General features: G+C 50.1%; 1 protein-coding gene across 1 annotated transcript; it reads right to left on the bottom strand.

Annotated features, from left to right (window-relative positions):
* Nucleotides 1–2,436: 2,436 nt before the first annotated feature.
* On the bottom strand, nucleotides 2,437–20,151 carry LOC136023652 (potassium voltage-gated channel subfamily A member 3-like). Its single transcript, XM_065698324.1, has 2 exons — nucleotides 16,667–20,151; nucleotides 2,437–8,311 (listed from the first exon to the last, which is right to left on the bottom strand). The coding sequence occupies exon 1, from the start codon at nucleotides 20,018–20,020 to the stop codon at nucleotides 18,257–18,259; it is 1,764 nt and encodes a 587-aa protein (XP_065554396.1). The 5' UTR covers nucleotides 20,021–20,151; the 3' UTR covers nucleotides 2,437–8,311; nucleotides 16,667–18,256.
* Nucleotides 20,152–21,127: the final 976 nt, after the last annotated feature.

Here is a 21,127-nt window from a genome sequence, read left to right as displayed (position 1 = left end):
GGGATAGCCAATGGCTCTCGCAGGAGGATGCCATGCCTCACTGATTGGAATCATAGAACCATAGAGCGGTTCGGGTTGAAAAGAACCTTAAGATCATCTAATTCCAATCCCCTGCTATAGGCAGGAACACCTTCCACTAGATCAGGTTACTCCAAGCCCCATCCAAACTGGCCTTGGACACTGCCAGGGGTGGAATAAGAAGATCCTTTTGGATACCAACATCTGTTTAATAGAGAGGAAGCAAAGAATTAGTATGAGGCTTCCTTAGCAAAACAAGGTTTGAGGAGAGAGGAAATAGCCTGTAGGAACCTGACTCTGAGCTGGAAGAGCTCCTCTACAGCATCCTGGAAAAGACACAGTTGGAAGAGCTGGATGCTCTGGCTTGGAAAGAAGGATACGACACAGGTCATTAAAATCCTGCATGGTGCTGAGGTGATTAATCAATATTTCTTCATAACTCAGGAAGGAAACGGCACCCAGGGAGATTTCCAAGCAGCAGATTTCAAGGCAGAGAGTGAAGTATTTACTGCACATGCTGAAGCCACACTGTCCTCACGTGGGGATGCCAAACACCAACCAAAAGGACATCAGAAACCAGCCCTTCAGCAGCCCAAATCCTCCAGAGCCTTGTTTTAAGATGAAGTTATGCATCACAAAGCCAGGCAGTGCTCACTCCATGTGCAGCTCCAAACACCCAGCACTGTATTGCTGCCATTTACCTGCTGCTGTTTATAACCTCTGAGATGAAGCACGAAACATCCACCCTGCTGTCACGCCGTGCCACCCCATGGCCTGCCTGTACCCCATCACCCTCTGCACGCCCCTCAGCTCCTCCATCCAAAAGCCAACATGTTGGTAAATGAAATCCATCTCGGGGGAGATGAGCTGTTGGCACTGACCCTGTTCAGTCCCTCTGCAGCTCTTTGGTGCAACGTCTTCTCCATCACCCCAGGCATGGGCTGGAAACCCTGCAAAACCCATAGGGCGTGGGTGTGCGCCTCAAATCGAGGTTCACCCCTGGGTCTTGGTGATGGGTTGGGTATAGGAACATCCCCCTCCGCTCGCCATGGAATGTGTCTCCTGCTGCTCTTCAAGCAAACTTAGGCTGCATGTGGCAGGTACAGCCCCTCGCCTGTCCTTCCTCCAGGCCTGTTGTGGTTGATGGTGTTCACACCACCATCTGCATCTCACACCTTGCACATCCTGTTTTTCACGGGTGCTTAAGCACCTCTTCAGTTAACCACAGTCAACCGAAACGTGCAGCTGGAGGCACCACAACCCTGAGGGGACCTGATACAGAAATCAAGGTCATGGCAGACAGAAAAGAACCAAGAGCTGCTAAAACCCCACCGCTGTGGCTCTGAGCCCCCTTGAACCGGAGAAGGTCTCTCCTGCAACCCCTAAACCTGCCCCTGCCACCACCAGCAACACCACCATCTAGTCCCATCTAGCACAGCCACTCAGGGATCATTTGGAAGTACTGGTGCTAAAGCTGATTTCGCTCCTCATGGGCCACCCAGCACCCAGAGCATCCTCCCCAGCAGACCTGGTGCTCACAGCAAACGTAGAAAGCAAAGAGACACCAAACCCACACAAACCAGCCCCAGCACTCTGCACTTGCGACAAGAGTCTGTGCTCCTGGCTCAAATCCCCCTTGCAGGAGCCCAGACTATGGGACACAGAACAGCAGTGCTTGCATTTGCGGTTCAAGCCATCTGAATGATCCAGATCCTGAACCAGATGCAGCCTTCCCAAGTCTCAGGCACCTCATCCCAAATCCCAGCTGGAATTTGGGCTGACCCACGGCTCCACTCTGTGGTCTCCGGCTGTTTTCCCCTAACCAGGAACGTGCATCTTGCTTTGTAAACTGAATCTGCAAATACCACAAACAGGTGACTTGAAAGCAAAAGGAAGCTGAAAAGTCTCCAGTTTTCAGTTGGTTTTGGACATCCTCTCCTCGAAGGTTGCTGGAGTGCAGGAATGAGACCGGGCACAGATCCTGCTGATTCAAATCCCTCTAGAATCCCGACTTTTTTCCCAATCTCACTATTTTTAAGACAACTGGTAACCTTAAAAACAACCTTTGACATTAATTTGGCCGCATTCACTTTTGGGTGAAGTTCAAAGATATGGTACAAGGTTTTCAAATGAGCTTTGAGCCTTGTTGCACAAGATCGGCAGGAGCGGGTCAGCAATGAAGCCGGCACCTCCACTTGCACTTGCTTTGCCAAAGTGACTGCGTTGCGAGTGACATCCCCTTTTCTGACACAACACCCACCTGTAAAGGAGTAAGTTCTACTCTAAAGAATGACAATAATTTCGTCTTATTTCAACCTGGAAAATGAGTTCATCCAGAGGATGCATCTCAACCTTCACCCTTGCACGGTCCTTTGCACCCCCAACATCTCCCCTCTACCCCGTTTCAAACACCACACATTGTGTTTCAGCCTTTTTATTGAACTTTGCGTATGAAAGAACAGTTTCAAGTTCTAATGAAAAAACCCCAAAAAAGCAAAAATGAAAACATTAAAAAAATAAATTCAACATCAGGTAAAAAAAACACATAACCAAATAAAAAGAAATCACGTTTTTGACCGGTAGCTGAACACAAGACCCACACCACAGTGGAGGTCACCAGGACAATGGGATGCAGCAGCTTGTTTTAGCATCAGACTGGTACCAAATGAACATGTTTAAACAATTGCAACACAACAAACACTGGCAAAACCAGAGTTTCAAATGAACTCAGAGTAACAAGACTGCACTTTACATCTCCAGTCCTAAATTGCATCGTTTCTGTGGCACCTATTAGCCAGTATTTGGCCTTCTCTAGTAGAGAAGGCTTTAGTATTTCAGGCTGATATCTTGAATTTCACAAGGCAACATTTCATTGCTCAAATACACCCAACGTGTTCCAGTTGAAACAGTCATGGAACAGTTCAGTGTTACCCACATGAAGGAGGGGAAGCAAAGCCAAAATTATATCCAGCCACCTCAATCCCTGGAAGATCCCATGAAAATAAATTGCATAGCAAAGGATGGGAAAATAAGAAACATGAGCTGCTCCACTATTGGAAGTCAATGGTTGATGCAACGTCTCCCATTTGCAATGTGTTGGGGCCTCAGGTGATGAATTAAGATGCTAAATTCAGCTCTGGGAATGTCTGACCTTCATCAGTGAAGGTGATATTCCTGCCAGACCCGAATAACCAAGTTCCTTTCCAATATACTAATGGCAGCACAAGGGCAGCAAACACATCATTTGGCATTAAAACTGCCTCATTTCAAGCGCTGTTTTCCTGGCTACATTTCCTCTTAATACCATTCACTTGCAAGTCCTGCTCTCCCAATGATCTGGCATTGCCAGACAAATTGCTCTGCTCTGAAATCATCCTCAAGAATAGGAGTGACATTTAAAACACAGCATAAGTGGCCTAGCCTTGCAGTGGTCAGAGAGATGATGTGTTACGCAGAACACCAGGAGGTGACAACAGCATCTCGGACCATTCTGTTAAAGATGCACTGATGAGGGCATTTTGGGGAAAGCAAAAGGAAAAAGTGAAAAAGAAACATAATTTACATGTATCGGAGTTTGGTAGATGAAAAGATGGGGATTATCATAGAACCCAACTGGTTTGGGTTGGGAGGAACCTGAAAGCTCATCCAGTTCCAACCCCTGCCACGGGCAGGGACACCTTCCACTGGAGCAGCTTGCTCCAAGCCCCTGTGTCCAACCTTGAACACTTCCAGGGATGGGGCAGCCACAGCTTCTCTGGGCAACAGAGATGTGCATTTGAATTCAAACCTCTCTCAGAACACATCCACATGTGTGCACTCATTAAACCTCCAGCGTGCTCAATATATAATATATTATATATTATAATATAAAATCAGAATAAATTATTTTGCAGGTTTTTGCCAGCACCCGTGGACAGAGGTGGAGGCCAAGACGGGTCTGCAGGAATCCTGACTTTTACCCCCAAATCCAGCAAAGCAGGCCCACAGTATTTCATATGTTGTCCCTGAAAGCATCTTCCAACTCAGCCCCATCCCACCGGCTGCATCCACTGAGCCTTTGTCAGTGTCCTCAAACACTTTCTGAGACGTTTTGCTTTCTAATTTCACTGTCTTCTTCCAACACCTTCGTATTTGTTCCTACAACACGTGGCTTTACATGACCCTGTACCAGCCCAGCTCCCTAGATCTGCTTTTCTTGCCTATCCACCAGGACAGACCCAAAGGTAGAGCTCTCATCACTTGAATTGCACCCTGAAATGAAGAGCTGGGAGTGATGGTGTACAGAGCTTGCTGGAGATGGCAGCTGTGCTGGGCACAGAGGAGGAACATCTACGTGTTCAGCGTCTAAAGAGCACGTCTGATGCTCAGCATCTCAGAGCACGTCTTTGAAGGGCTATGAATAAAGATGAGCAGCCTGCCTGCCTTCGGATGATTATGGGAATCAAAGCACGCTGGGGTTTGGATCTTCTCTTGATGTCAGCCACCATTCAGTCGCTCCCTATTTTGTTTTTTAATTGACTGGATACATTTTTAATTTGCCTTCCCTTGCCAATCCAGCCCTGTGCTCCAAACGATGTTTCAACACGCCTGCCCCCATACGATCGCTATCTTTAAGACACACAAGGCAAGCAAGAGCCATGGCAACACATTAATGTACTGGACTGACAAGTAGAGACTATCAAACTCTCAGTTAATCTGAAGTAGCACATTAACAGTTAGCAGGCTCAGCGACCAAGCAAAAGAAACCCAACAGCATGGAGCAAAGTGGTCAAGGCCAATATGTACAATACCAAGAGGAGGTGGAGATTTGGCAAGATCAGCATCAGTGGGAGATGTCTACAGGGTGGGTTTGGTGCTGGTTGGGAGGAACAGAGCAGTGGGTGGCCGCAGGCATTCTGCTGTTGGAAGCCACCAACCCAAATGGGTGAAGGGGTCTGGTATTTCCCATCACTTTGCTCATCAAAATATGCTCTTGAACCCTAACAGAGAGACGCTTTAACAAAGTGGCTGTTGCAAACAGAGGTATAGTTATGTTACACACACACAAGCCATACAAAAGCTCTGTAACACTGTTGACAAATAAAGATCACTTTAGTACTGGTACATTCTATCCCCCGTTTTAAGGGCTACTAGATCATGTTCCAAAAGAAACTAAATTTAACACCTTTGGGTCCAGGGCTTCCCAAGATCCAGGTCTGTGTTGTGATCCAGAAAGTCAATCCTTCTCCTGTTAATGTGCCATTCCCACTGTGGGCATCCCAGGACTGTCTGCAGGGCTGTGGGGGGACACTGGGTCAGACCTTCAGTGGGTCCTTTGGCTGTTTGCAGCCCCAGAATCACCAGCATGGTAGAAAAGTGTTTTCTGGGTCAGCCCCTTGAGATTTCAGGGTTGCTAAAGACTTTGTTCTATCACCTTTGCAGCCTCCAGAGCAAGCTATGAACCCATATTGATGCAGGGAATGCTGCAAACAGATCTATTTTACAGGGGGGTTTTGGCTGTGCCACGTTAAGACACAGTTGGACACAAAGCAAAAAGCTCTTTAAGCCCATCCTCTGGCTGCAGCAGTGCCATGGTTACAGATCCCGAGGGATTTGCTGGCAGAGCTGGAGGATCCCAAGGAGGAGTTCCCTTTCCCTAATCCCCTGCTGGGCGCCTCTGGGCAGGGCATGGTCAGATGTGAAGTTAATGAGAGCCACCATCCCAATTAGCTTTGATTTGTGCAGTCGCCTTTCACACCAGATTGATTTCACACCATGGGATGCTTCACCTCCAGGAATCCCCAGCATCCCTCTGTCAAGCCTTGGCATGCCCAGCAAATCCCTGAGGGATCAGAGATCTGCTCCTTGGGCTCTTCCAGCAGCCCCGGTTCCCAACCCACCTCCCTCTGCACCTCGTGCTGGAAAAACCATGGCAAAACCAAGTGCCAGCAGCACCAGCCCTTTTCCAAGTCATTTATCCCCAGCTCCAGTGACCATAGGATTTCTACCATGATGGGACTAAATGCAAACAAGCCCAAGGAGCAGTGTCCCACTAAGGGCCGGATCCATATTTGCTCCTCATTCCCCAAGATGGGCAACCCAGCTTTGACTAAAACTGGTGGGATTTCACCCTTGTTTCTTCTCTCCCTGTCTCAGCCTGTTCTCCCCAGTCTGTACCTATGAAGAGCCCAAGAAACCTTTGTCTTTGGGACACCCAAACCCTGCTCCCAGGAACAAGGTCTTTCTCCATCACTAGCAACACATCTGCCACTACAGAAGGAGGAATCCAAGCCAAGAAATGATCCATGTTTAAAAAGCAAACAAAACAAACGTAGCCTCACCAAAGCCAACACATTCCTTTAAGAAGCACATCATTTCCCCACCGTGAAGGGAATTTCTCAATCCTCATTTCGGCTGAAGTTTGCACTGAGGACAGCCTTAAAGGAGGATGCTGAACTACAGATAGGTCTGGAGCAATCCCAGCCCTGAACAGTGCCTCAGAAACCCTCTTGGTTCATCTTCAAAGCTCTTCTGCAAGGAGAAACACATGGTGCAGACAGCTGGTTGCTTTGCCACAAATATTCCCTTGAGTTTTCCCATTTCAGAGACTTTCTTCTATGTAGGTTGTTTATTTTTAAGTGCATCCTCACTTGGGTTGTGCCTTGAAGCATCCCACATGTGTCTCCTGTGAATGTTCCCCATCTCCTGCCCAAGATCTGGTTTGAAATGCAGGTAAACAGCTCTGCTCAGTGAAGGATCCAGGTTGCAGTGCTGCCCTCCAGGCTGAGTGGTCCTTGCTCCACTTTCCAGGTCCCCAGTGAGGACCTTAAGTCTTGTCCTTGGACATGGACCCAAAGCAATCAGTGACATGAATTCAAGAGTCTGCTTCACATGCCTCAAGGTTTTGTCTCCCGCTACCTCCCCTTTGGCATCCTCTGCTCCATAGCAAGCTCCAGCTCACTTTCCTTGGTCCAGTGCAAATTACATTCCCCAGATCATTCCTGGTGACTTATTGCAATGCAGACACAGAGCCTCCCGGGCTCTCCTGAGTCCCACAACAATGCTGTTGTATCACCTTGCTCCTTCAACAAAGTATGTGCCAGGTGGGTTTTAGTCTCATAGCTGGGATGAAGGCAGCGTGCAGAGGTGGATGAGGCTGGGGCAAGGACAGGGAGCCATCAGAAGAAACCATCAATCCCTTTGCCATTTGCATTTATGCCTTTGCAGGCCGTTTATCCCTTTGCAAACCATCTATCTAATTGCACTGGGATAATATTTACTCATATGGTCCTAGGAAATGGATCTAGGTCCTATGAAATGCAGTGAGGTTATGAAAACCAAAGGTTTAACAGCTTCACAGCCCAGTGTGGGCAACCCACCGCTCTTAACCTGCCACAGAAAAGACTTTGGCATGCAAAATGAAACAGCAACAGCAAAGGAGTGATGGGCTTCCTGTTTATTATAGTATTAGCAAGACAATACTATAATATTCCCTTGGGATTGAAGTCCATGGAAAAGCAGAGAAGGGCATATGGGCTCTTATGAAATTCAGAGGCATGACCAGCCAGGATAAGGTTTTTACACCTTTTGCACCCCCGGAGATTGGACTTTTCCTTAGCTTTTCATGGAGGGATCCTGAAAGCAAGGCACAACCTGTTGACTGTTCAACACCATATTCCTCAGAATCAGTGGAGATGTTCCTTTCTTAATGAGGACTTACAATAAATCACAACCTTTGGTACAGCACATACCTATTCATAAAGAGCATTTACAGGAAAGTCAGGAAAATGGAACAGGAATTATTCATATCCCAGTGATGAAAACAGCCCGTGGCCTTCCACAGGGAACAGTGAGAGCGACTGAACTTCCCCCATTTCCCTCCCACCCCAAGCAAAACACTTGGACTGCTTATTAGCAGCTCTGGTTAATGTTTCCTTTTGGGTTGCTTCATCTTCCAAGAGATATTTTTAAATTCTATAAAAAAAGACTAAAATAATGTCCAAATGATTTCCACCTCCCTCCTCCTCCTTCCTGGCTTTGTTCAGTCTCATTATATTGCACATGGGTTGAAGATAATCTTCTGGCTGCAAAGATGTTCCCTTCTACATAATGCACTTGTTAGAAAACCCAGATAACGTGGCAGATATTTCATAGATGAAATATGAAATGGGTTTCACTGGGGAGGACAGATCCTCTGTCGGTCGGATCCACAGCAGCATCAGTCACCGTGTCCATGATATTCGCCATCTCCTTGGAGACATTTGATTTCTCAACATAGTCCTGAAGGTCTGAAGTTTGAAACTTCTTCTGTTATCTGTTGGGCAGAGCAAAGAACCACTTTTATACACAGCCTGGTCTGGGAAACAAGCAGCAACTGATTATCCTTTTCCCAAAGTGAAGTAGAAGAGATGTTGCACATTGGTCCCCTCCAACAACTTCCCATCTCCATTCCCCACAAATAAAGATCTGCTCATTAGAATTCTTTCACAGACTAAAAACAACACAGTCAAAGGGAGCTAAAGATAGAAAAAAGATTCATTAAATATATTCTGGTTCTTAACTATTATCTCACATTAATGGCAAGTTCCAAATCCAGAATAATTAGAGCAAAGTGGGTTTTCCTCGTCATGTTTTTATCTTAATCAAGCTGGGTTTGTTCCAACCTGATATGATTCACATGATACTAAGCAACTGGTTGATCTTAAAGTGAAGGTGATTCCACAGAGCTCAAACCTGAGACCCCATTTTGATGGAGAGATGGAGAGTTCTAGTGAAAGGCAACAAAAAAAATCCCCCAACCTCTGCTGCTGAGCCTGTGCAGTGCATGAATCCACCTGGTATCGCATCAGGTCTGCTTTGAAGCCTAATAACTCTCATGAAGAAAAGGCTCAGGGGGGACCTGATCGCTCCTACAAGTGCCTGACAGGAGGATGGAGCCAGGAGGGGCTGGGCTCTGCTCCCCAGGAGCAAGGGATGGGACAAGAGGAACCGGCCTCAAGCTGCCCCAGGGCAGGTTTAGATGGAGCTGAGGAACAATTCCTGCCCCAGAGGGTGCTCAGGCATTGGAACAGGCTGCCCAGGGCAGGGCTGCAGGCACCGGCCCTGGAGGTGTTCACACAGCGTGGAGACGAGGCCTCAGTGCCATGGGTTAGGGGTGGCCTTGGCAGTGCTGGGGTAAGGGTTGGACTGGATGGGATTAAAGGGCTTTTCCAACCTGGTTCATTCTGTGATTGTATGATTCTATGAAGGGACTCATCCTGACTCATGTTTTTCTATAGTGAGGTGCTCTGCTCTGTCTTTGAGACACTGAAATACTTAGAAACTTTGTGCAACTGTTAATATCCCTTTTGTTTTCTCTGCCTTTAGTTCACACCATGGCAATTACAGCATCCCACCTCCTGCATCCCGGGCTGTGCGCCTGCCTGTGAATGGGGCTTAGCCAAGTTCCCTGAGGGTTTAAGCCTTGTATAAGTCACAGGAGTCACACACCTGAATTCTGGCCCTTTCACAGTTAATTTTCAAGTGGGTATTCATAAAGCTTCCTATAGTGAAGTTCATCAACTATATTAAAACCAGTGTGTGGTGCACACTGTAAGATGAGCGCTACCACCAAACCAGAATACGTGCGCCAGATGCTTCATCGGCAGCCGGTGATGAGACAAGGGAAGGAAGGATCTGCATTCCCAGTTCAGAGCCCAGCCTAAGACACTGGGACTTGCCTGGTTCCAGCTCATCCCCAAAAATGAGCCTATTTTCCCCAAAGGAAAAAGGTGGGATAGTATCCATGCACTGAGAAGGATGAGCCCTGTGCTCTGGATGTTGCAGGGATGATGCTGCAGGGATGCTCAAAGCAGGCAGAGAAAGGAGAGAGGTGGGATTTCCCACCAGGATCAAAGAATCCCTTGCAAGGCAGCCTGGCACTTGGGGGAAAATAAGCTACCAAGAGGGTTTAATGCTCCTTGCATGTGTCTCAGACCAGACAGTTACTGAAGCACTGGCTTATCTTGAAGTGCCAGAAGGACTATTCATGGGCTTAAAGCTAACTAGGGGTTATGCTTTATTAGACTGGGATTACTCTTCCCTCCCACCTGCCAGCAGGGAAAGGCTCCTGCTTTTTTTGCAAAGCAATGATCAAGCTATTGGGACCCTCAAGAAACACTGGAGCATTGCACAAATACAACCCAAATTGCACCTTCAGCTGGCCCAGGAAATAGCATTGGTTTGGCTGGGAAAATGATGGCAGAGTTTGGGCTCTGCAGATTAAGTGGCAAATAACAATTTCCTAAACCTGGGCAGATAAGCCAGCACTTTGGGGTGTTCTGGGGCCTTTTCAGGCTGTATCCTTGCCCTGGTAGAAAGAAATCCCCGAATCCTCAGCCTAACGATGATGCTATTGCACTGAACTCAGCAAGACCCACAGTGGGAGTGAGAAGTCAGGAGCACTCAGGAGATACTGCTTCCCCTGCTCCTGCTCCTGAAGAGATCCAGATGTCTTCCCATCAAATGGAGGTGATGAAATCCTCTCCATTCCAAGAAAAACAGAGGATATTAAACAGCAGCCACAAAAATGAGATGTTTTTAAACCTATCAAGCCAAATAACTTGTATCCAAGCATTAGGAGTTGGCAAAGCAGCTCGTGAGACTGCAAGTGTTGAGCATCTCTTGAGCCCTGGACCTGGTGGAAATCCAGAGGACTGGAAAAGAGCTCCTGTTGGGCCAGTTTGTTAAGGGATAAACAAAGTGACCTGCAAAAATGATGGCTCTGGCCACCTGTCACTGATCCCAAACAATATGCTGGAATGGCCTTAATAGAGAATTAAAGAGGAAGATATAATTGATGCCAATCAGTGCAGGGTTAGGGAAAACAGGCCTTATCATATAATTTGATATCTCTTCTTCCCGAGTTTGGTTGATAAAGGGAAGTGCTGTGTAATGCTCTAAGGGAGCTGCATGACAGCTTGGTTAAGGAGAAGGATCAATAAAGCCAAATTCCTAGGAGACACCACGTCAGGATATCACATCAGGTGATATCAAGTCAGGAAAGCAGCTGAACCCAGGTCACGTTTGCTGGTCCCCTTCTCCTTGGGCATGCTTTGCTCTCTCAGAGCATTTTGCAACCAGGATGGGAGAGGCATCACTGAAAGGTTTCCAGCCCCAGGGGAGAAAATCCCAGGCTTGTTTCTGACACTGCAGAAAGGAGGAAGTGCAGAACATCTCAAACACCTGAAGGCTAAAGCACACGCGCTGGGTGCCAGCACCCACCAATGCACGCAGCAGAGGTAGAGAACCCCTCTAGCTTGCAATGCTACACCCAAACTCACAGCAAACTCCTTTCACACCCCTCCTACAAGCTCCACTTTGCAGCAGGCAGGTTCATTTTAAGCCCAAACTTCCTACGTCTCGCTTGTGACCTGCTGCAACAGCTTGAGGTTCAAATCGTTGCGGAGCTGCAGCTCCAAGCAGAGAGCAGCGAGGAGGAAGAAGAGGGATTTCAATTAGGAATGCACAGAGATTTCAGGAGAAATGGGCCATAAGGATGGAAAAGCAAGTGCAAAGATGCAAAGTGAAGGAATCAGGGGAGAGAAGGATGATTATGGGATGGGAGCTGTAGGGCAGAGCTGGCATTCCTAAGCTTTCCTCCAGCTAAGGGAAATAACTGCAGTTCCTGGGATATCAGGGGGAGGTTCTGAAGGCTCTGCAAGCTTCCAGAAAGCTGAACTCCATAAAGCCTTGGAGAATTCTTTACTTCTTGCTCTGTGTTTCAAAACTGCCTCCTCCTTCCTCAGTGTGTTTCATTGCGAACACTTTGTGAAGCTGCTCAGTGCCATTTACAGATGGGGAAACTGAGGCCCGGAGGAACTGAGCTGTCCAAAGCCACCCAGCAGACCAATAGCAAACGCCGCAGGGCTCCCCCCCTCCAGGTTTGGGGTGCAGGGACACACATTTTCATGGACTAACAGCCCAAATCCCTCCAAGCAGCACAGCAACCGCCACCATCCTGCACCGCACTCAGCGCCTTCATTGCAACCAAGTCAAACAGCAAACACATCTCTCTGAATGTGAAAAGCACTTTGCAAAGCATCCTGTCCATGTGCCACCGCAACTTTTGGCTTCCTATGAGAGCAAGATGCCAAGCAGAGACCCTGGTGCTGGCAACCCTTTTCTCCCATATAGGATCCCAGGAATCCCAGACTGGTTTGTGTTGAAGGGACCTTGCAGCTCCTCCAGCTCCAACCCCTGCCACAGGCAGGGACCCCTTCCACTGGAGCAGCTTGCTCCAAGCCCCTGTGTCCAACCTGGCCTTGAGCACTGCCAGGGATGGGGCAGCCACAGCTTCTCTGGGCACCCTGTGCCAGCGCCTCAGCACCCTCACAGGGAACAGCTTCTGCCTTAGATCCAACCTGAACTTCCCCTGTTTCAGTCTGAACCCATCACCCCTTGGCCTGTCCCTGCAGTCGCTGATGAAGAGCCCCTCTCCAGCATCCTTGTAGCCCCCTTCAGACACTGGAAGCTGCTCTGAGGTCTCCACGCAGCTTCTCTTCTCCAGGCTGAACAGCCCCAGTTTCTCAGCCTGGGCTGAGCCTTCAGTGCTTCCGCCACCATGGAACCATGACACAACCCCAAAGGATTTTCCGTGTCTGTCCGTGATGCTGCTTCACAGGAAGCAAAGCAAAGCAGCTGGTGCTGGTCAGCATCAAAAGCAAACTGATTGCACTCTGCATCCTAGCCAGCGAGAGCAGAGATAGCCGCTCGCTAGTCTAGTTGTGCGAGCCATGCACTCAAAGCAAATCTTCCCACCCAGCATGTGTTAAAGATGCTAAAAATGAAGAGCAACAACTGTAGAAAAGCAACAGACACGACAGAGCTTAAACATGCTCAGAAAAGCATCTGAATTACAAGGCTTAAAGAAATGAATCATTCCTAAACAAACCCAGCAGCGCCGGCTGCTGTCGGCAGTGCTGAGCCGGGGTCTCGAGATCAGTGTGCAGCAGGGTCAGGTGAAGAGTATTCCCGTTGTGAGCAGGGGAATACAGGCCACTGGGAAGTGTTTCAGCTGCTCCCAACCCGAGTGACAAGCTGAACGAGATAGGAGACATGTTTTAATCTACTTGAGCACGTCTTGGTTCATAAGAAGGAGAAAGCTGACGGTGCCCTGCGGGGAGGTTCATGCGTGAAGGTTTCCCTGCCCAGCTGCAGAGCATCCTCAGCAGCAAAATCAGGCTCTGAGCGGTGATGAGACACAGACAAACCCTGAAACTTGTGTGCCTCACAAAGCAGTGCCTTAAAATGGAAGGAAAAGCTCACAGGGGATTTTCTCAGAGCGTCTGTACCTGCGTTTTGCCAGCAATAGGGATAAAACAGCTCCAGCTACCAGGGCAGAGTGGGACCCTGTGCACATCCCTCTTCCACATGGAGCAAGGTTCTCATGAGCAAAAATAGGATTTGCTGGGTGACAAAGAGCAGGATCGCTGATGCTGTCCCAGTGCAAAGCAGCGAATCCAGGCCCATCAGGTGGGATGAATATTGCTTTGACAGAGATATCATTACTCATTTTCCCATTTGGGAAGCCAAGGATGGGAGTAAAAGACCCCAGCTATACACCCCCAGGGTCGAGCCAAGCATCCTGTTCAGACTACAGGTGAGGACCCGCAGCAGGGAAGGGTGCAGAAAGGCAGTACCATCAATAAGAGAGACAATTCATAGGATACTGCCCTGCCCACAGCATTCTATAACATCCAGAAAGTCCCCATTTCCCTGCACCCATCGCCCATACAACGGCCTTTGCATGAGGCTGCCAGTGCACTGAGCTCTGCCCCCCAGTACATGCAGCAATTGAGACTGAAGGGCACAACGAGTGCCATTTAAATCCTGTTTGCTTGCACTCTCAGCTTTGCAGCACACCCAGAGATCACTTGTTAAAGCATGGGCTGTGCCGGGAGCCTCCGTGTGCTCGCACCAGGATATGCAGATTTTAAAAGCTTGGCAGAAAGAGGGCTCCAAACTACACAATTAAACAGATTCCGTGTAGAACACTCTCTGTACACACCAACCACTGCAAGAGACCCTTTCCCTGCCCTACAGCTCTGGCAGGAGACACCCTTCCACTGCTGGGGAGCTCTGGATGGCGCCTTCCCTTCTGCTGGGGAAGCTCCTTGTCTGCCCATTGCCTCTGCTGAACTGATCCTAAACTGGGCATTAACAACAGAAATGACTTCTGTCAAGCGATGGAGCAGGAACAATTGCCTGGGAAGAAATTTAACCCTCCTGGAGGAAAGAGTTATCTCCAGCCCTTGTTAGCGTCCACACATAGGGTGGGATGGATCCTGCCCTGCTCCACCACAAGCACCTGAAGGGCTTCTGTGGAGCTGCAGAACAACAGAAGTCAGGCCTGAAAACACACATAAAAAAAGGGAAAACAACAAGAGAAAAAGGGGAGAGTGCCAAAGAACCCAGTGGAGGGGCCAGGGTTTGGGTTGCTGTGTGTCCCCTGCATCCCCTGGTACCAAGAATGTGTTTTGAGGTGGCATCCAGGGCTGAAATGGGAGAACAGGTCCTAAAATCCAAGGAGAGGGAAAGGGACATGAACCTGGGAAAGGGGGTAAAGGGGGTAGGAGCCTGTACAAGGCTCTCTATCACCCAGTGCCCATATATAAACCAAACACACAAAGCATCCAGGGGCTGCATCGCTGGGGTGGGATCTCACTGCTCCCATCCCTTGGTGCCATCAGTGTCATCTTCTCTCTTATACAACAGGTAGGAAGGACATGGGAGGAGGAGGAGGACATTTCGGAGAGCATTCCTGCCACGCTGCACATGCAACAACAAGCTGAGGACTCCATGCACAGTCCACATGCTTCAGGGACCCTGCCTTCCCCCCACTCACTGCCTGTGCAATCTGAAATGTCAGCCAGCAGCTTTCAGTAATGCACTTTCCTCCATCTAATGTAATAAGCTGAGGCTAGGCAAGCCCTTCTCCTTGCAGACAGCAGGCAGGCAGCTCCACTAATACTAATCTCCTAATGCTGCCCCTCTAAGCACATTAGAAACAGTCGAGTCCAGCATACTGCAAAGGCTGAGGCTCATCTTTAACTCCCCAGTGATGGTTAAAACAGTCCTAGGTCCTAATAGGAGGCACATTGCAAGAGAGCAAAGGAAGTTAAATAAGCAGCTGGCTGCAAAGAGAACAATCTTTCCATGATCTCTCCAGTTCCTGGCACAGCACATGCAGGAGGCAGTTCAAGAGAGGCTGTCGGACTGAATGGTACCTAATGGGGCAGCACAAAGGGAAGAAGCAGACAGAAATGGGGCAGACCATGGGAAGGATGTCCCTGAGTTTTGACTGCCAGTTTTTGGGGTGCATCTTGAAGACAGAGCAGCAGTGCTTTCATGGTTGTTAGTGACAGCATTTGGCACTGAGGCAAAACTGCCTTTTCATGGAATCACAGAAGCCCAGACTGGTTTGGGTTGGAAAAGACCTTAAGATCACCCAGTTCCACCCCCTGCCATGAGCAGAGACATGTCACCCTAAGCCATTTTGCTCCAGTGGATGAAGCGGTTTCTTTGCCACCTCTCCCAAACAGCATCTTTTATCGTCAATCAAATCCATCGGGAATTATTCTGTCTTCAAAAGTAAGGCAAGGATTCGCCAGGAAAGCAAAAAGCAACCTGCAAGGTTTCTTCTTCTTTTAAATGGTAGAGAAACCAAAAACTGCTGTGCCACTTCTCGGAGAATGTGTGGTTTCCTGCCACAGGGAGCAGGCAGACACAGTCCCAAGTGGGGCTGTTTCCACTGCTTTTAAACTCAAATCCTTCTTTTAGGAATAGGACTGGGAGAGAGCTTTAACAACAATACAAAGTGAGAGCTTGTAGGCAGGAATGACATTTCAGCCCACTGGCAGTGTGGGGAAAAGGCACTCTGGGATATTCCCAGTTATCCCAGAAGGGATCCCAGGTTTGTTACCTCCTGAAGTGCTCCAGAGCATCTCTCTCATAAGGACCATTTGTTCGATCATTGAAAACTACAGTAACTCAAATAAAGCTGTCACATTTAGCCAAGAGGCTGCTCTGATGTTTTCCCTGGTTATAAGGGGTTTATTAACTGGGGTTAAGGCAGAGTACTACAAACTGTTCTGATCCTTTAAGTGTGGGTAAAATCCCAGCTAAACTCTGATTCCAGCATGGACAGCATCTCTCAGGACAAATTCCCCTTTCCACACGCATGAGAAAGGTTTGACTCGCACATCTCCCTTTTCATAGAAGGTATTTACCAGCCCTGTGCAGGACGCTGCCTTGAGGGAAACTGGTTTTATTCAACCCAAACCCCAGCAGAACAGAGCAGAGCCGAAGCCAAGGCGCTGCCTTCAGCCTGCTTTGACGGCAGGGGTCAGATTGAAGCCTTAAACCGCTGCAAAGAACCTTTTTAGCACCAGAATTGAAGAAATCCAGCTGCACAAAAAAGTAAGCAGCAGGCTTTTCCTCCTGTGTGTAGCACTAAAAAAGCCAATATACTCAGAGGAGCTAGGGGATGTTATCCCACTTCAACACAGAAATATCCCAGAGCAGCAGGAGGAGTGGAAATATAAAGCTAAGCAGTGGAAAGCACGAGGTTTGTCCCCAAAACCAACATTACTTCATGGTGCTGTTAAACACTACCCCGTGCAAAGCTCACCTGATCCCGTCAGATGTCCCGTGGCCCCTGGTGCACACGTAAGGATGAAGCCGGTGTGTTTACCCCGGCGGGGGTTTGGTTACTTTTCCATCCTGCTCTTTACACATCTGGTTTCCAAAAGCTGATGGAGTTCCTCAGCCGAGCTTTCCCGACTGCTGCTCGGAGCCATTCCACATGGGATTTAGGGAATACACCGGGGTTCATGGGACGCAGGGCGAGCTCTGGGTTGTTCTCGGTGTTTGCAGATGAGGCTCTATCCCCAAATCTCAGTGCCAAGGTGTGAGCTCCTCTGCAGGGAGCGGTGGGTCTGGGGGGTGCTTATTGCCTGTGGGAGCTTTATTCAGCAGAGGGAAGCCACACCGTGGCCATGGCCTGGGAATGGAGTGCTGGGAAGGGGTCACGTAGGGTGGCAGAGCTGCGGTGTCCTGCGGGAGGAGGGGGCTGGAACCATCTGGAAAGGTTTTTTTGAGGGAAGAGCGAGGCCCAAGGGGGATGGGAGAAGGGATGCCATGACAACCTTTGGGGGTTTCCCAGGAAACCAGGGTCGCCATGGCAACTGCATCACTCCTGTCCGAATCAGTGACTTCCGCTGGAAGGCGTGTTTGCCTCTTTAATCTCCTTGCGATAAGCGGCTGCATCTCTCCCAAACCCAAAACACAAGGAGGAAATATCCCTTTGTCTCCAGCTGGGTTGTTGGAGGCTGCAGAGGAGCCCATCATGGATCCTGCATCCCCTGGTCCACGTCGGCATCGCTCCCTGTGCACCATCAGCTCCTGTAACCATCCCCTTTCACCTCCCTCCTCCCCGGACCCAGACCCGCTGCACGGCCACAGATCTGATGTTGGATGAAATGGTGCCAAAGGGTTACAGAGGAAGGGAATTAAGAACAGAAAATGGGGGTTTGGGGACTGGTTTTCTCTATTTCAATCAGCAATGACTGCCCCTGGTCTCCGATCAGATGAGGATTTCCTGAACGATCTAAAGAAGGAGAAAGGGAATCTGTGATGTGCCTGTAGCAGCACATCACATTTTGATATGAAGCATCATTTAACAATGTGGTAACAGAGGCTCTGTAAAATTAAATGGTCATTTCCTCCCACCCCCCTTCCAGCACGCGCTGCAACATGCTTTCCTCATCTCCCCACCCAGTCCAGGCTTGTTAATCCAACAAGTGAGCTTATGTGATGGAAGGGAAATCGGCTACACACTGCCTTAGGGAAAGAGGGGGAGAAATCCAGGAGCAAAGCGAGACGTCCCCAAAGCCAAGAAAACAAAAGCAGCCCTGCAACACGTTGCAGAACAACCACTTGTTTGGGCAGCGAGTGGGTTTTGTCTTCATCTTCCTCCTCTTTTACCTTTGTGCCTTCCTCCGGAGAATCTGAGATCCTTTATTTGGCTCTTTAGAAAGGAAGGAGCTAAAAAAATAAACGTCTAAACCCGAGGGCACACAGAGACCGACGATGGTGCATGTTCCACACGACACCGAGGACACAGTCACTTTGCATCATTATTGTTGGTTTGATTTTTTACCTCATCCTCAGATTTTGTTGCTGTTTGGTTTAGGGGAAGGGGGGGGGGGGGTGCTGATTTTTAAACATCCGTAAAGATCTTTTTGATGTTCACACAGTTGGGATTGTTCGTGGTTGTGCAGTTGCCTGTTTTAAAGGCAGCCTGTTTGAATGCACTGTGGTTGATCCCCCCTTCCTCGATCACCATGTACTCGGACTTGCTGAGGGTGGAATTGCTGCGAGCCTTCCTCATCTCCTCGCTGGAGGAGAGGTGCTGGCAGCTCCCGACGTGCATGTACTGGGCTTGCTCCTCGCCTTCTGTCTCCCGGTGGTAGAAGTAGTTGAAATTGGAGACTATGACAGGCACAGGAAGGGCGATGGTCAGTACCCCAGCGATAGCACAGAGAGACCCCACGATCTTGCCCCCAATGGTGATGGGGTGCATGTCTCCGTAGCCCACTGTGGTCATGGTCACCACTGCCCACCAGAAGGCGTCAGGGATGCTACTGAAACCTGAACTGGGGTCATCAGCTTCTGCGAAGTAAACGGCGCTGGAGAAGAGGATGACGCCGATGAAGAGGAAGAAGATGAGCAAGCCCAGCTCCCGCATGCTGGCCTTGAGGGTCTGCCCCAGGATTTGCAGCCCCTTGGAGTGTCGGGACAGCTTGAAGATACGGAAGACCCTGACCAGCCGAATGACTCTGAGTATGGCCAAGGACATGGCTTGCTGGCCGTTGCCTTGCCTCTCAGCCAGCTCGGTGCCCAGTGTGATGAAGTAGGGAATGATGGCCACAATGTCAATGATGTTCATGATGTTCTTGGAGAAGGTGGCCTTGCTAGGGCAGGCAAAGAAACGAACCAGCAGCTCAAAGGAGAACCAGATGATGCACAAAGTCTCCACCACAAAGAAAGGGTCGGTGAAGGATGACACCATGGAAGTAGCCGGGGATGAGGAGTTGGTGAAGACATCAGGTTGGAGAGGACCACCACCCATCCCAAATGTTCCCCCAGTTCCCTCATAGTCGTGGTCATCCCTGAATTCTGGCAGGGTCTCCAGACAGAAGATGACAATAGAGATAAGGATGACCAAGACAGAGACAATAGCAATGCCTCGGGCTGGCCCAGAGCTCTCAGGGTACTCAAAGAGGAGCCACACTTGGCGCTGAAACTCCTTATCGGGAAGCGGCCGCTGCTCCTCTCGAATGAACCCTTCATCCTCCCGGAACTTCTCCATGGCCTCCTCCCCCAGCTGGTAGAAGCGGATCTCCTCGGAGAAGATGTCGATGGGGACGTTGACGGGTCTCCGGATGCGCCCACCCGACTGGTAGTAGTAGAGGATGGCATCGAAACTGGGGCGGTTTCGGTCGAAGAAGTACTCGTTGCGCAGGGGGTCGAAGTAGCGCATCCGCTTCCGAGGGTCCCCCAGCAGCGTCTCGGGGAACTGCGCCAGGGTCTTCAGCTGGGTCTCAAACCTCAACCCCGAGATGTTGATCACCACCCGCTCGCAGCACTCGTGCTCCCCGCCGCCCGCGGGCTGACCCGTGGGGACGGCGGCCGGAGCCTGGGGTTGATCGTAGCGGTCCCCCCCGAGCGCAGGGTGAGGATGCTGCTGCGGTTCCTCCAGCAAAGGGTCGCCGCCGCCGCCGCCTCCTCCCACCACGGTCATGCTGCCTTCCTCGCCTTCGTCACCTTCTTCCTCCTCTTGCTCGGGGGCTGGCTGCGGGGCGGCGGGGGGCAGCGGCTCGGTGTAGCCCAGGTTGTGGTGGCTGCTGGTCGAGCCGCCCCGCGGATGGCGGCTGCAGGAGGAGGCAGCCGGAGAGTGGAGCAAGCTCCGGCGCTCGTCCATAAAGGTGTGGGGCGGAAGGGGAAGAGGGGCGGAGGAGCGGAGAGGCGGCAGCGAAGCCTCTTCTTCCTCCTCTTCCTCCTCTTCCTCCTCCTGCGGGCGGAGAGCGAGAAGCCGCCGCTCAAGTGCTCCGGCGGCAGCCGCGGCTCTGAGGAGCGGAGGCTCCTCTCAAATAGTCCGCCCCCAGCGCTGGCACCGCCCCGATCAGTCACCGCTACAGAGACACCCACAGCACCCGGACCTGCCCCACAGCACCCGGGCCTGCCCCACAGCACCCAGCGCTGCTCCACAGCACCCAGCCCTGCCCTACAGCGCCCTTCCCAGTGCCAAGCTCCCGGAGCATCCTTTAATGCTCAGCGCGTTGCAAACAGGCAGAGGTTTCATTCCTGGCAGAACCACTGCCTGGGAAAAGCGCGCCTGCCCTTCCCATGGGAAGGGGAAATGTGATTTTTCTTCTTAATTTCGGTGTCTGCTGTTGGGTTTCACTCACTGTTTCCAGCCGTGCTGGGGCTGTGGGTGAGGGAAAGCAGCAGCAATAGCCACAGCCATCAACAGTTGCTCTGAATCAGTGTTTTGACTGGTGCTGGGGTATTTGTTTGCTGTACAGAAGACAGAGCGTGTGCCTGTGTCTGCATGCACGTGTGTATGTAAACATGTGTGTGTGTGTGTAAACATGCGTGTGCATGTGTGTGTTTGCACACGTCTGTGTGTGTGCATCCCCCTGGGAAAAGAGAAGTGAAGCTGAGCCAGCCTGAGCAAGGCAGCTTCAGTCTGATCCCAAACCTGCATTTCAGATTTCCTGCAAGGAAGCCTGAGTTTTGTTGCTTTCTCCCTTCAGTTGATCTGATGGAAATAGTTCAATTCTGGTCAAAAGGGTTGAGGTTTTTTGGCTCTGCAGGAGCCAGCGCTGGAAAATGCTGCATCCCCTGGAGATGTGCTGCAGGGACAACCTCTGATCCCTGCACCCCCCATGGGTCTCCATTTTCTCACACCCCAGCAGCAGAAGCTCTTTAATGCCCATCCACATGCCAAGTGGGATTTGGGCAGCTCGGGGAGCTCCTGGCTTTGGGAAAGAGCTTGACCATGAGAGTTAGAAAGAGGCTGTGCTGC

This window comes from Lathamus discolor, chromosome 19 (assembly GCF_037157495.1).
Source record: "Lathamus discolor isolate bLatDis1 chromosome 19, bLatDis1.hap1, whole genome shotgun sequence".
Lineage (NCBI taxonomy): Eukaryota > Metazoa > Chordata > Aves > Psittaciformes > Psittacidae > Lathamus > Lathamus discolor.
Note: the sequence above shows the minus strand (reverse complement) of the source record. Positions and strands in the feature narration are given on the sequence as shown.